General features: G+C 41.7%; 1 protein-coding gene across 1 annotated transcript in view; it reads left to right on the top strand.

Annotated features, from left to right (window-relative positions):
- LOC133122394 (integrin beta-3-like) overlaps positions 1–7106 on the top strand; it is a 34731-nt gene extending 27625 nt beyond the window's left edge. The window contains exons 14-15 of the mRNA XM_061232348.1: positions 2487–2653; positions 3802–7106. Coding sequence (XP_061088332.1) covers positions 2487–2653; positions 3802–3873 — 239 coding nt within the window. The 3' untranslated portion in view covers positions 3874–7106. The remainder of the gene's footprint in view (positions 1–2486; positions 2654–3801) is intronic.
- Positions 7107–13846: the final 6740 nt, after the last annotated feature.

The following is a 13846-nucleotide window of genomic DNA, read 5'->3' as shown; positions in this document are numbered from 1 at the left end:
ATTCTTTTACTCGCAGTATTTTTTAAATGTACTTTTTACCGGCATTAGAGTTCCTGGCTTGTGCTTTTATATCACAAATTCAGAGGATATACACAAAATGTTACAAATTGGCTAGTGGGAACAGATAAAGCTATGATGATACGCACGTGACCAGCCTATTCCTTTGAAGTCCCTGTGCTCTGACGCTACCGGCGAGCTCACGTGCCGCCATCTGCTCGTTAACCGGGCCTGCCGGTCGGGGCTGGCAGTGAAAGTTATAAAGAGAGGCCCTGCAGACGATCCCGCAGAGAACGTCTGCGGCCCAGGCTCTTTAATGGATCGCCGTGTGTAATTTGGACTGGATTAGGTCGCAGAAAAGCAGAGTAAACATCCCCGGAACACAAGGCAGCCCCTCTAGTAAAAACACTGCGGTAAACACACCTCCGTGCACCTCGCTGACTCTGCACACACCGCAGCGCCTGATCAGAGAGGAGAGATGAGAGAGAGGGGAGAGAGAGAGACTGAGAGAGAGAGAGAGAGAGAGAGAGAGAGCAAAGGGAGGGAGAGATAGTCGGAGAGAGACTACACATTCCACTTTGATACTTTCTCTGAGAATGTCCTTTGATGATGGGCATGAGCTGAGAAGCAGGATAATAATTCACTTTGATGGAGCTATATTTTAGAGGAAAACATACTTGCACACACACACACACACACACACATCAAGGCATGCACACACGCTCATCCAAGCACACATGAGCTCACATACACATGCACATGCACACACACACACACACACACACATGCACATACATTCAGACACAAACACACATACGTGCGCACATACACACAGACACAAACACAGGTACACACACCCGAACACAGGCACGCACATGCTTTTATGCAACAATTAATAGGCACTTTAAAATCACAGTGTTGTGCTGTGTGATTCAAATGGAAAAAAACATATAAATAGTATATAATGTACAAAAATATACATACATATCAAAACATGTATATTGTAGTGCTTTATGGAGGAATACAATTTCAATAAGAAATGAAAAGCTTATTCTTATTGAATAGCTACCGTGCTACTGTGTTACAGTGCATATGCTTCACATTTCTCGTACAGTTTGGCTACTTTGTATTAGTTCCTGCTGATGTAGCTGTCCCGGCAATGAGGAAGAGCTGAATCCGTGGAAGTGGGTGTGACAGCTGAATTAATGTGTTTGCGATGTCTTATTATGTCTAGACTGAAAACTGAGTTTGCTCATTACACATTGACAAATTACCTGCTTCAGGCAGGTGGTGCATAGGCCAAAGAAATGTTCCTGGCACAGGCAGCCGGGGAACAGAGCGAGAGAGGGGCAGAGGGGAAGAGATAAAAAAGATGGACATTCCAATCCTTTTTTTTTCTCCTTTTTTATTGTCCTTACTCCTTTACCTACTCTTAGCTCCACCCTTCAGGAGAGGCTAAAAGTGAAGACGGGGAAATCGAGAAAACGTCAATGTAATGTCCTTGCTCTTTCAATCGTCAGTCACAGACGTGGCAGGTGGGGAGGGGTGCATCCACAAGTCGATCGTTTATATGTCGTGCTTTCCGAAAAAATACTTCTGCAAAGAATGCACTCATATTTCCTTGCTCAAAGGCAAGATTGGGAGTTCCTAACTTTTAATAAACTGGTTGGAATGTCCTTAAAGATGCTGGATCGATTTCCGGGTCAGGAGCAAAGAAAATATAGGAGGAGGAAAATAAGCCATTGGAATGAGCCCAGGCTCTCTGTCAGGCCTGATTTAATGAGACGTACTGGAGGCAGATACTGCAGAACACAGTCACAGAAGCTAACCTGAAAATGACAATTTGTTGAGGAATCATTATGGCAAACATTATGGAGTACAAACAAAACTCTTTCCCTCTCCCACTTTCTCTCTTCCCTTCCCTCCTTCCCTCTCACTCCCCATCCCTCCATCCCTGTCTCTCTTGCCCCTTCCTCTCTCCCTTTCTCTCTTCCTCTCTGTCCCTCCCCTTAACTCCCCTTGCTTTCTCCCCATCCCTCTCTCACTCTCTCCCCATTCCTCTCTCCCTTTCTCTCTCCCCCTGTCCCTAACTCTCCCCTTCCTTCCCTCTCTCTGTCCCCATCCCTTCCTCTCTCTCTCCCATCCCTCTCTCCCTTTTGCTCCCCCCTTCCCTCACTCTCACACTCTCGGGGGGCGACATGGCTCAGGCAGTAAGAGCAGTCGTCTGGCAGTTGGAGGGTTGCCGGTTCGATCCCCCGCCCAGGCTGTGTCGAAGTGTCCCTGAGCAAGACACCTAACCCCCAAATGCTCCTGACGAGCTGGTCGGGGCCTTGCATGGCAGCCAATCACCGTCGGTGTGTGAGTGTGTGTATGAATGGGTGAATGGAGAAGCATCAAATGTACAGCGCTTTGGATAAAGGCGCTATATAAATGCCTGCCATTTACTCTCCCCATCCCTCTTTCCCTCCCTCCCTCCCTCTCTGATGCAGACTGTCCTAAAGGGCCGGACATCTTGGTGGTGCTGCTCTCAGTGGCGGGGGCCATCCTCTTCCTGGGCCTGGCAGGGCTGCTGATCTGGAAGCTGCTGGTCACCATCCACGACCGCCGAGAGTTCGCCAAATTTGAGGAGGAGCGTTCACGTGCGAAATGGGACACGGTGAGCACTCACACTATCTGAACGTCACACCCAGTCCTGTTCCTAGCCCCTTCCCCTCTCCTGACACACACTCAGTGGACATACATGGACATCCATCGTAGCGCATTTACCTTCAGTGTGCCACGTATGCGTAAATGCTCGTACGGATAGATTAACTACTTTCAATTGGATGCTACATTATCTGATACAATTCAGCAAGTTACGTGCAAAGTATATTTCCCATATTTGGACATCGTTCATTTTCTCTCGTCAATTCGGAGCTGAGGGGAGTAGTTTTTGTGGTGAGCTGTTGTTTCCAAACTGAACAAAAAAAGCCTCCACTTCCCGGAGCGTGTTTGTTTTAAATTAGGCAACGCTAATTAGGCTTCACTGCCAAAGCATGCAGTCTCATACTGATTTCTTCATAGACCGTCATCTCTGCCCACATCTGGATCTCTGTAATCCCTTTATTCTCACAGCCAAAGCCTACTAATACCCTCTGTTCAAAGGTGCTGTGTGGTATGTGTGTGTGCAGCCATATTCAGCAGCACTGCTGGGGTTTTTTATTAGTCAGCTCGTGCCGCTGTCAGTTACTGGTGAATTACGTAAACTCAGCGTGTTCCAAACTGCCGGTGCTGCTTCCACCGGAAGTTAACATTCGTTCAATGGTAGTTTTTCTCCTGAGGAATGTGTTATGATTATGCTTGCTTGTTGACTATCCCAGACACTAAAACACTTTGATTGATGTGAATTGGACCAATATTCAAAGAGAAAACAAATAACAAATAACTGCACGACGTCCCTGTGTTCGGAAGACCGTGTTAGCTCAGGATGGTCTGAAGACCTATTCACTCTGTTATGCAAGCCTGCCTGGTTAGTAGTCTCTCTTTAGCAACAGCTTCTCCACCACAATGTCAGAGTGGATCACCATTACCATGTAACTGTATGCTGAAATGGATTGCGTACATGTCTTGTACCAAATTCTTATGAAAACGGAAGGAAGTAGACTTTACATGCACACAAAAACCAAAGCTGATTTGTAATTAATTATTTGTCATGAAAGTTGCACTGTTCACTGTTATATGAATTACAGCCCTCATATAGTCATCAGGACTTCTGTGCTGTCCATAACTTGATATCTGGTTGTCTTGTTTTGTTTGATGTCGCAGGGTCATAATCCTCTATACAAAGGAGCCACCTCCACCTTCACTAATGTGACGTACCGTGGCAACAAGGAGTGACGCGGGCCACGCCCAGTCAGGACCAGCGAAACCAAAACTCAGGGGTCTAAAACTGTGGAAACGGAATTAATTAAAGGGACAAGGGTCAGTGGACCAATCGTTCCCTAGAAGTTGTTGGAATACAGTGTTTCATGAGTATATTGTGCTTTCACAAGATGAAATATCTATATACTGGATGAGATGTTATTTTTGGTTGTAAATATGTAAAGAACTTTTAAAAGATTAAATTTAGGACACGTCTATATTGAGAGGTCTATACAATCACAAGCTGCCCCTCCCCCCTTTGTCCTCCATATGGTCCTGTCTACATACCTATTGCACCAGCATATAGTGCAGTCTGTAAGTATTTGGACAGTGACACATTTTTTGTTGTTTTCGCTGTACTCCAGCAAACAAACAGTTGAAATAAAACAATCACAATGTAGATAAAGTGCTTTCAGCTTTAATTTGAGGGTTTTTGCATCCATATTGGGTGAGCCATGTAGCCCTTTGGGGGGACATTTTTACGTAGTCCCCCACATTTTAGGGGACCAAAAGTAATTGGACAAATGAACACAAACTGAAATAAAGTCATCATATTCCATATTCCCTTGACTGCCTATGACTCATAAGACATCACCAGATGCTGGGTACCTTGCCAGGTGATGCTCTGCCGGGCCTGTACTGATGAGGGGGGCTGCTATAGTTTTTGGGCATTTCCTTTTTGCCCCCCACACTTCATCGTCATCTTCTTCTCATCTGTCCACACTTTGTTCCAGAACTCTACAGGTTTTTAATGTACGTTTTTGCCAACAGTAACATGCAGGCCATTCTATTCTTGAGGCTTGCCAGGGGTGATGCCTGCTTTACTGACATTGACACTTCTTTGGTCCTCTAACTGAGCGACAACAACAGACTTCAAATGTGGATGACACACCTTGAATCAACTCAACACTTTAACACATCTGTCCAACAAACATTTTTGCAGCCAATTGTCCAATTACTTTTGGTCCCCTAAAATTGAAGGGGCAATGTATAACAACAGCTACAGTTGCTACACTGTTCACCCAACATGGTTGTAAAAACCCTGAAAATAAAGCTAAAAGTCTGCATGTTAGCCACATAATGATTGTTTCATTTCAAATGCTGGAGTACAGTGAAAACAACAAAAATCTGTCACAGTCAGAATACATACGGACTGCACTGTAGCTGATTCACCTAGTTTTGGAAGTGGCGCAGGCTCTTTGCCGAGCTAACACGAAATGTTCTCACAATGTTACCGAAACGTTTTGTTATTATATCATCGCAGCAACATTGTGAGAACTTTTTGCATTAGCTAGCGTTCTGCTGGTCTTGGGGAAGCCTTTACCAGGATACTTAATACTTAATAGATGTTTATTTTATGTTTTGGATGACTATTTAAATTCGTCCTTGGAATTGCCAATTGTAATTGTTGGTCTGACCCATTGTTGCAGTCCCATTGTTGCAGGCTTAGTCAGTTTAGGGCAGACTGCCACACAGTCTGATGGGCAGCTGTGAGCACTGCACAAATGCTGCAGGCGGATTGCATGCACCCTATCAAGTAGCAAAGTTGCTATTGAGCAACAAGACAGGGGTTACCATTGGCCAGTTAAGCAATACAGATTGTGATCGAAGCATGTGACACTGCACAAGGAACAAATGGTTTAGCTGGACACGTTGAATATGTCGTGCTTTTGTACTAACCCATTGGTGAAGTGTGGAAATTCACAAACGATACCAAAGAAATTCAATACCAAGGCAATGGTCCAAAAATTATCCAGAATCGGGAACACAAATCTGCACCGCTTCCAGGTGCAGAAGCCACCGTGCCTTTCCCACAATGCGTCGCAGCAGGATGGGTGTGTGTCCCGAGCTGCCACTCTGGTATGATGACAGCTCGCTGTTCAGGAAGAGCGGTTAAACCGGGACTGCCCGCCTCACTTTCGTAATGAAGCCAAACAGCGCTGCGGCACAGAGATTAGTCGTCCACTGGACAGAGAGCAAAAAATAAATTGCTTGCTTCCTGCAGGATAAGGAATACCCTGAGCCCACAGCCATATGAGTGAGATCTTTCACTGTACCGTCCACACTTTTGGAAATAGCATTTTTCTTTTTAACTTTGAATATATTGAAAATGTGTAACGTCTTATTTTCAGTATTTAACTTAAGTACTTTATGTCTGTATACTTTTTCTTTGGAGTCAATCTGAATCTGCTTTCCCCTCTGCTTGGGAGTTTCAGTAATGGAGCCTTAATGTAATTGATAAAGGACAGAATTTATTGTCTTTTAATGTGTGTGTGTGTGTGTGTGTGTGTGTGTGTGTGGTTCAAATTATAGGTCAACAGCGGGTATAGACACCACAGCTATTATTCTGAAAATGAAGATTTTCTGTATGTCACATTTGTAAAGATGATGTTTTTACATTTCTTAATACATGAAAAGGCTAAAGGGCTGTGGGGGAGGTACATTTGAACAAATTAGTTGACCCATTTCTCAAAACGGAAACATATGGGTTGTCTATATTTATATTGATTCAGTGCGCATTGCACTTAAGTTTCATTATTAAAAACGAAGACAGGTTACTAAATTCCAGAACCTAGAATTTGTGCATAACTGTAAATGATTAAAATGCCCATGGGTCCTGTTATTTGAGTTGCACAATACAGTCCTATTCACATGACTAGTCCAAATGCAGGTCCTCAGTTTGTGTAGATCATTCAACAAGCTGTAACATTGTGTTGTAACAAGTTTTGTCAGACAGCCATAATTTCACAACAACATTAAGTAAATTGTTGTGTCCACTCGGCCCTTTGTAATTGTAAGTCTTAGGAAACTAAAGACTAACGTGAGCCAACGGACAGTCATTTGGGCTCGAGCTGTGCGATCAGATAAGCCAACGGAGATTGAAACTGAGAGACTCGTTGTGTTCAGCGCGGACATTTTGTGACAGGGGAATGAAGTGTCACGTAACTCCTTATTTATATTCCGATGCTCCTTCGCTTGCTTCTTTCTGTACTGTTCAAAACAAATTGGATTCTGACAGAGGGCAAAGATGCAGTGGATTCATTCTCTTTCTGTCGGCACCACCCTGTCCTTAGAAACATACAAACAACCTTGGCCTGTGTGGAGGAAGGCCTTTTGTTACTAGTTTACCAATTTTATTTTCTGTTTTGGAATGTTTACAATGTTACCCAATCAGGAATGGATTCCAAATAAATGCTTGAATTAATGTATCATGTGACTCCGTTTATTTTATGCTTCTTCATTTCCTCAGTTAATAAAATCAGGAGGTATATCTTCATACGGTGTTGTCAACGTGTGGAACAGCTCGACAAGTCATCTAGCAGACAGCCTAGGATTGCTCATGTCCCAAGTGCTGGAAGCTCTGGATGGCCTGAATGGAAGTAAGAAGTAAACTTAACAATACAATATGCATTTCATTAGATCAGGGGTGTCCAATCTTATCCAGAAAGGGCTGGTGTGTGTGGAGGTTGTTGTTTTAGCACTGGACTAAGACAGCTGATTCTACTCATCAAGGTCTTGATTAAAGACCACGATTAGTTCATCAGTATAATCAGGTGTGTTACTGCTGGGTTAAAACAAAAACCTGCACCCACGCTGGCTCTTTTAGGATAAGATTGGACACCTCTGCATTAGATGGATCATGTTCGTCGAAAATTGCAAAGCAATGTCAAAAAAGCAGCCACAGCCCAGTAAGTGTGGACCAAACTCAATATTGGAACAATGGCACCCCCTTCTGGGGTCAGACATGAGCCTGGATGTGCTGAAGTGTATGTTCTTGTCATTATGTGTTTTACGTTCTATAATTCAGAAGCACTTATTTAATAAGATGTACAATTTAATCAAAAACACTTCATGTAAAACTGCACAGGAAGGCAATTAAAGCAGTCTCACTCCAGCAAGCTTGTATTAATCTCAGGACTGGAACTATGGCACCCCCCTCTGGTGTTAACAAATGAGCTTCTTTTTTTTTTAAACAAAATTACACATTAACTGAGAATTTCATTGTTATTATATGGCCTGCAGCTAGTATCAAATAAAAACAAATGACTACTTTTGGTAAATATATTTCTTCAAATGTGCAGGTGGATATTGGATGGATATTTGTTCACATTTCCAAAACCCTTTCATTTTTGCCAAATATAGCTACATTATATTTTCCTTTGTGCATGTCCAGCTGTGGTTATATATGCAGGTGCACAAAATAGAACTGAATCAGTCAATCATCACACAGGCTCTAAAAATTGGATTTTTATATCACATTTTGAATAGCCACAATTAAATTTTCAAGTGTGCACCAACTTCATAGTTGCATAATGGTGCATAGTAGACCAGGTCATAACTTTACTTTTAATGCAGAAAATTGTAATACATTTACATGTTCTATTCTGAGCCCGACCACTTTCTGTAGCTATGAAGGAACTGTATGTTTCATGAGCATCACTTCACGTCAAGAGTCGTGATAAATGCAATATTCCTGCAGTGTTTTATTCATAAAGAACACTAATTTATCTGATAACACAGTCAAGCAGTGAATAATAGATCTTAGAAAGGTCAATGGGCCTAGTAATGTCGCAGGTAGAAGCTACCCCTTAAGCAACCACCTTAGTGATAGTTCAGGAAACACCGAGAAAAGTAAACAACATTAGTAAGGTATACCTTTCAAATCTTCATAAAACGCTAAGAGACACCGTTATCGGGTAACGCGGCCCTATGTGTTTTTCATGAGCATCACTTCACGTCAAGAGCGGGGGTTGTCCAATGTCCACCTGCATTTCAGCAACTCCGCTTGTCTCTTCTGTTCTGGCCTCACACAATTTGCTATGGCTAATCAATGAAAGACTATCAACACACAATTTCCAATCTCCCAACTCCAAAACAATGTTCAAAGGCCATGCTTTTCACACAAGCTTCAGCCTGCTTTAGAAGGTATCTGGGTAAGGTACCGGAGATCAAGGCCTTTCACACACATGTAAACCAGGCCTTCAGTTACCTACTCCAGAACCCCACTTTAACCTTTGTGTTGTGCTCAGGGTTAAAAATGATCCTTTTCTCAGTTAAACGGCAGTGAAATGCCCTAATTGTAATTTTTTCAGAATGAAATCTGATTACCTTACCAATTAGAGTGGCCCTACTATTGGAAAAAGTTAAACATTTCCCTTTTTGATAGTTATATAACAGACAAGTCCACCAACCTTCCGGGTCCCAGTCATGTAAGCTACCTTAGCCACTAGGCTACAGGCTGCCTAGGATCCACAAGGACACAAGTTTTTCATAGTAATACAATTACATACTAGATCCCATGGTTGTAATGTATACCACATTCTATGGCTTTAGACTGACTAATAAAATCCCTACCACCATTTTGCATTTACAGACTTTCACTAACAGTCTTCCTTAACAAGGAGCCAATTAATAGTTTCATGTCCACATGGCAACCTATTGCCACTGACATTTATTATTTATACATGGTTTGCTGAACTGCTGCATGTGCAGTACTCTGATGCAATAAGAGCCTCATTAGGACAGCTGAAATGCAAATCTGCCCACTGCACCATGCTGTCCCTATTCCTAATCAAGTAGCGGTAGCCTACCACTGCCAATCCAATTGCTGTAGTTCTAATACCACTTATATATACAGGAAAACAAACATTTAGGGCCATATTTCCGGCCGGAGCCTGCCGTATTGCGAGCTGGCTCGCGATTGATTTAGCATTTTTCGGAAGATCCAGATGCCTCTGGTCATTTCTTCAAAAATGGGAGGAGAGCCGATAATTGGGGTGTGTCTGTGAAGAGCCACAGCAGCTTGTTGCCAATTTGGTGTAGCTTATTGCAATTTTCCGGTCAGACAGGTCCACATTTCATCCTTTTGCCACCCACCTGCTCAACCAAGGTCTAAGGCAGGTGTTAACAGTAATTAACAGTTTTCCTGGATAGTAGGCCAATGATTTTTCTTTTTAATCATTTTAATTCCTGTATTTCAATTGTTAGTGGCTATTCTCATCGTAGACTGTGGTTCGGTATTTCATTCTTTTTCTTATACCCGTCTGTAATAAGAAGAATGGCATAACGCAACTTCTTTTCTTTTACGTGAAATCTTTTCATTTTAATTGCATGACAGTAGTAATTACTGGCACAAATTACGGATAAACTACATTTGTGAACTCGATTAATCCGATATCTTGCAACAATTTATCTCTTGGCATAATAAGTAATATCCATCCATCCATCCATCCATTATCCTGACCGCTTATCCAGAACAGGGTCGCAGGGGGACTGGATCCTATCCCAGCATACATTGGGCGAAAGGCAGGGATACACCCTGGACAGGTCGCCAGTCCATCGCAGGGCACACACACCATTCACTCACACACTCATACCTACGGGCAATTTAGACTCTCCAATCAGCCTATCCTGCATGTCTTTGGTCTGTGGGAGGAAACCGGAGTACCCGGAGGAAACCCACGCAGACACTGGGAGAACATGCAAACTCCGCACAGAGAGGCCCCGGCCAACGGGGATTCAAACCCAGGACCTCCTTGCTGTGAGGCGGCAGTGTTACCCACTGCACCATCCATAATAAGTCATATGTAGATGTAATATTAATGTAGACATAATTACCGTTTGTTTTAAAGAAGGAATAATCGTCACACTTACCATGATGTGGTTACTATCAACATCACTGAGTAGTCTATCTTGCAGTTAAGAGAGCTAAACTGCATAGTGTTTATTTATGCCAATACATGCAAACTGCATGTAGTGCATTAGTATCTCCTAGTTATCTCCTAGCATATATTCCTCGATAATATCATCAGGTTGTGCTCACTGTCAATGTTCAAGTATTTGGGTCAAGTAACCGAGGAGAAAGTCGACTACTCAACATGTGCAAACCCCAAACACCCGTTTCCACTAGAAAGAAATGTGTTCAGTTTAGTTCAGTACGCCATATCATTCATATGAATTAATTGTTGGCTGTTATTTTTTTATTTTGTTCGATCAATAGTTCATACCGACTTCTTCATTGGTTTTATTTTGTATAGCAAAACTTAAAAGAAAACCTTTAAGAAATAGCCTACTTGAAAAACATGAATGGATTTTCAAACTGATTTCTCTCTTTATGAGATTCATTAGAAGTAAAATATTAAATAAATAAAAACCTTTCTGCTTAATCCTCATCTTCCACTCTATTTGCAGAGACTACAGCAATTTCCTATCCAACCTACGCAATATGCATGGATCTTAATGGTAACAAAAAGAGTTAATTTTACTGGATATGAATGAATCAGGGTGCAGCACACTCACTGATAATATAGTGAGCATAATCCAGCCCATTTCCACCTTCCCATGCATTATGAATTAACTTGGCACGGCGCAATGGCGCAGTCACCTGGCCAGGTGTGTGACGTACTGGGTGCGCCCCTCGCTTGACTTCATAGAATGGCAAGATTTAGTAGCCACGCCCAGTGACTGCGCCAATGCGCTGTGCGAAGCTGATTCCAGGAAATATGGCCCTTGGAGTGAAGAGAAAAGAAGTGCTAAATTACCTCAGTGTAATCCATTTAGGTTTTCCCAGTATTCCTCAGACTGTACTGAATTATTTCATGTATTGAATAACATCACTGATTGTTCAATAAATTAAATACGTACATGCACAACAGTGCTTTTTTAATAAATATATGCATAATTCACTGTTACTTTGTTAACATGAAAATATTTTGGTGAAATCGTCATTGGTCCAAAACATGAAGGGCAAATGTAACAATTACTAACATATTTTTAAATATGTTTTTCCAGTAACTTGCATCCCCTTATCATTGATTGCATACATACTACACTCCTTCATCTCCAGTGTGGATGAGGTGTCCAAAAGCTGACTAGCTCAGTTCAGTCCCATAGTTATTTCCAATAACAGTTGTTTCTGTGTTACTGGTAAAAGCCATATTGTCCTTGGTTTGTCACATTCTGTTTTTGTACATTTGGCATGTGGTTGTTTAGTTTAATTAGATTCAAATGAATATGTAAAATACCTTTAATTTGTTACTTTGTTGAAACATTAAACTGCCTGGTCAGCTTGTGTGACACTGAGGTTGCTACATTTCAAGTTACAACTTCAGAACATTTTACATTTACATTTTAGTAATTTAGTGGAACGACAAATGTTTATCAAAGGTTGGTGCTCACTTAGTGATTAGTTAACAAAGCTGTTCTGCAGGACTGCAGAATGACTCTTGGAGGAAAGATCCCACAGTCCCATGGCCCCTGTATCACTATCATGTGAAAGTGTGTCCTTCAGGGACTGAATGCCAGGGCTGTTATTCGCCCTTACAAGACTCATAGTCAATGAACTTCAAACATAAAATCAATCTCCTCAAGCTTGTATGGGAGCCACAATAAGGACAGCTAATGAATAATTGGACTTGGGAGTGTATGGCTTGTAATTTTCTCCCTCTTACTCTTGGGTAAAGACAGGATTTCACACTGCTCAATGTTTCATCTTAGACCACTGTGCAGTCTGAGCAATTAGTCAGACATCCATGCAGACACTCAGGCAGACTGTAACTTCCTTCTTCCCTCTCTCCCCTCCAGCCTTATCCAGAGGCTGCTCCTTTTGAATTAATGCACTTCTGCTTTCCACTGTGAGCTACCCACTGTTTGTCAAAAGTACTGACCCAATAATGCTACAGTAGACAACAAATGAAGACAACACATGCCATATGTTACAGTGCATAAAGATTAATTTAAGTTAAAGATTAAGCGCTTGAATCATATCTTTCCTTGTATGTGTAAGTTCTGGCAATAATCACAATTCTTCTGAGCAGCTACCAGATTGATAATCAACCATCACTCAATTGATTGCATTTTCTTATGGTTGGCCAAATAAGTGCATGTGACCACCAATTCAACGCCCATTATTTTTTCAAACTATTGATGTTTGTATCTATTCACAGATTTGCCTGTTGACTTAACCCCTTAAATGTCGCCCCTTTTCTTGTCACAAGCTTAAAGATTACATGCCCAAAATAAAATGGTTAATATTCTCGAACCATTTTTACTACAGGCATAATTCTGGTCTCTTCTGAAAGGTAACCCTTTGGGTGTGAATTATTCCAAATATTACTAAAATGTCACAGAAGCTCAAACTAACAAGTGGGAAAGTGGAAGCTTTCTTCTCACTGAAGATTTTCTGTATTTGACTGGATACAGATTATTGTAGCTGTGGCTGGTGCACTTAGAAACAAGGTGGAGCCAAGTCGCAACACTGGACAAATTACCAAAAATGAGCATTCCGCATTGTTTTTTCTAATCTATGCCGAGGCAGTTTTCCAAAAAGGACATTTGGAGACTCCAAAAAGACACATTGAAACTAAATTATATTATGGGTCTCATGAGGTGTAAAATACTGCATTTTGCTTACTAAACTATACAACTATACTCTACAACTTATAACTTATCCTGAAAAAGGGGTTTGCACTACCCCCTTCCTATCACCTCCCCTACCTCTCTGTCACCTCTCTCCCTCTCCTTGCAGCTATCCTCAGACAGCAACAGGTTGAGAAGATTGTAAAAAAAGTTCAATCATCACAATAATATCATCTTGTATACTAATATATTCATTGACGTTTCTGTCAAATACCCAAGCCCCCTAAACAAGTTAAAAACATTCCATAATTTCACTTTATTATTTATTATTCAAAAGCAGGCTGGCTCCTGCTGCAGGCTGGCTTATAAGCAGACTGAATAATACAAAAATATTTTGAGAATGTATTTACATGCTCATCGGTTTAGAATGGGGTCATGTCACAGAAAATGCTGTCTATTGTGTTGTCAAGGGTTTCCACTGTCTCCCTCGGAAATACTCACTCAGACAAGAGATTCCTTGAAGCTCCTACAAAGGAAGTCCATTTAGACGTAGGTATCGCAAAATATATATTTTGCTGTAAAAAGTCAACAT

This window comes from Conger conger, chromosome 2, assembly GCF_963514075.1.
Source record: "Conger conger chromosome 2, fConCon1.1, whole genome shotgun sequence".
Classification (NCBI taxonomy): domain Eukaryota; kingdom Metazoa; phylum Chordata; class Actinopteri; order Anguilliformes; family Congridae; genus Conger; species Conger conger.
Note: the sequence above shows the minus strand (reverse complement) of the source record. Positions and strands in the feature narration are given on the sequence as shown.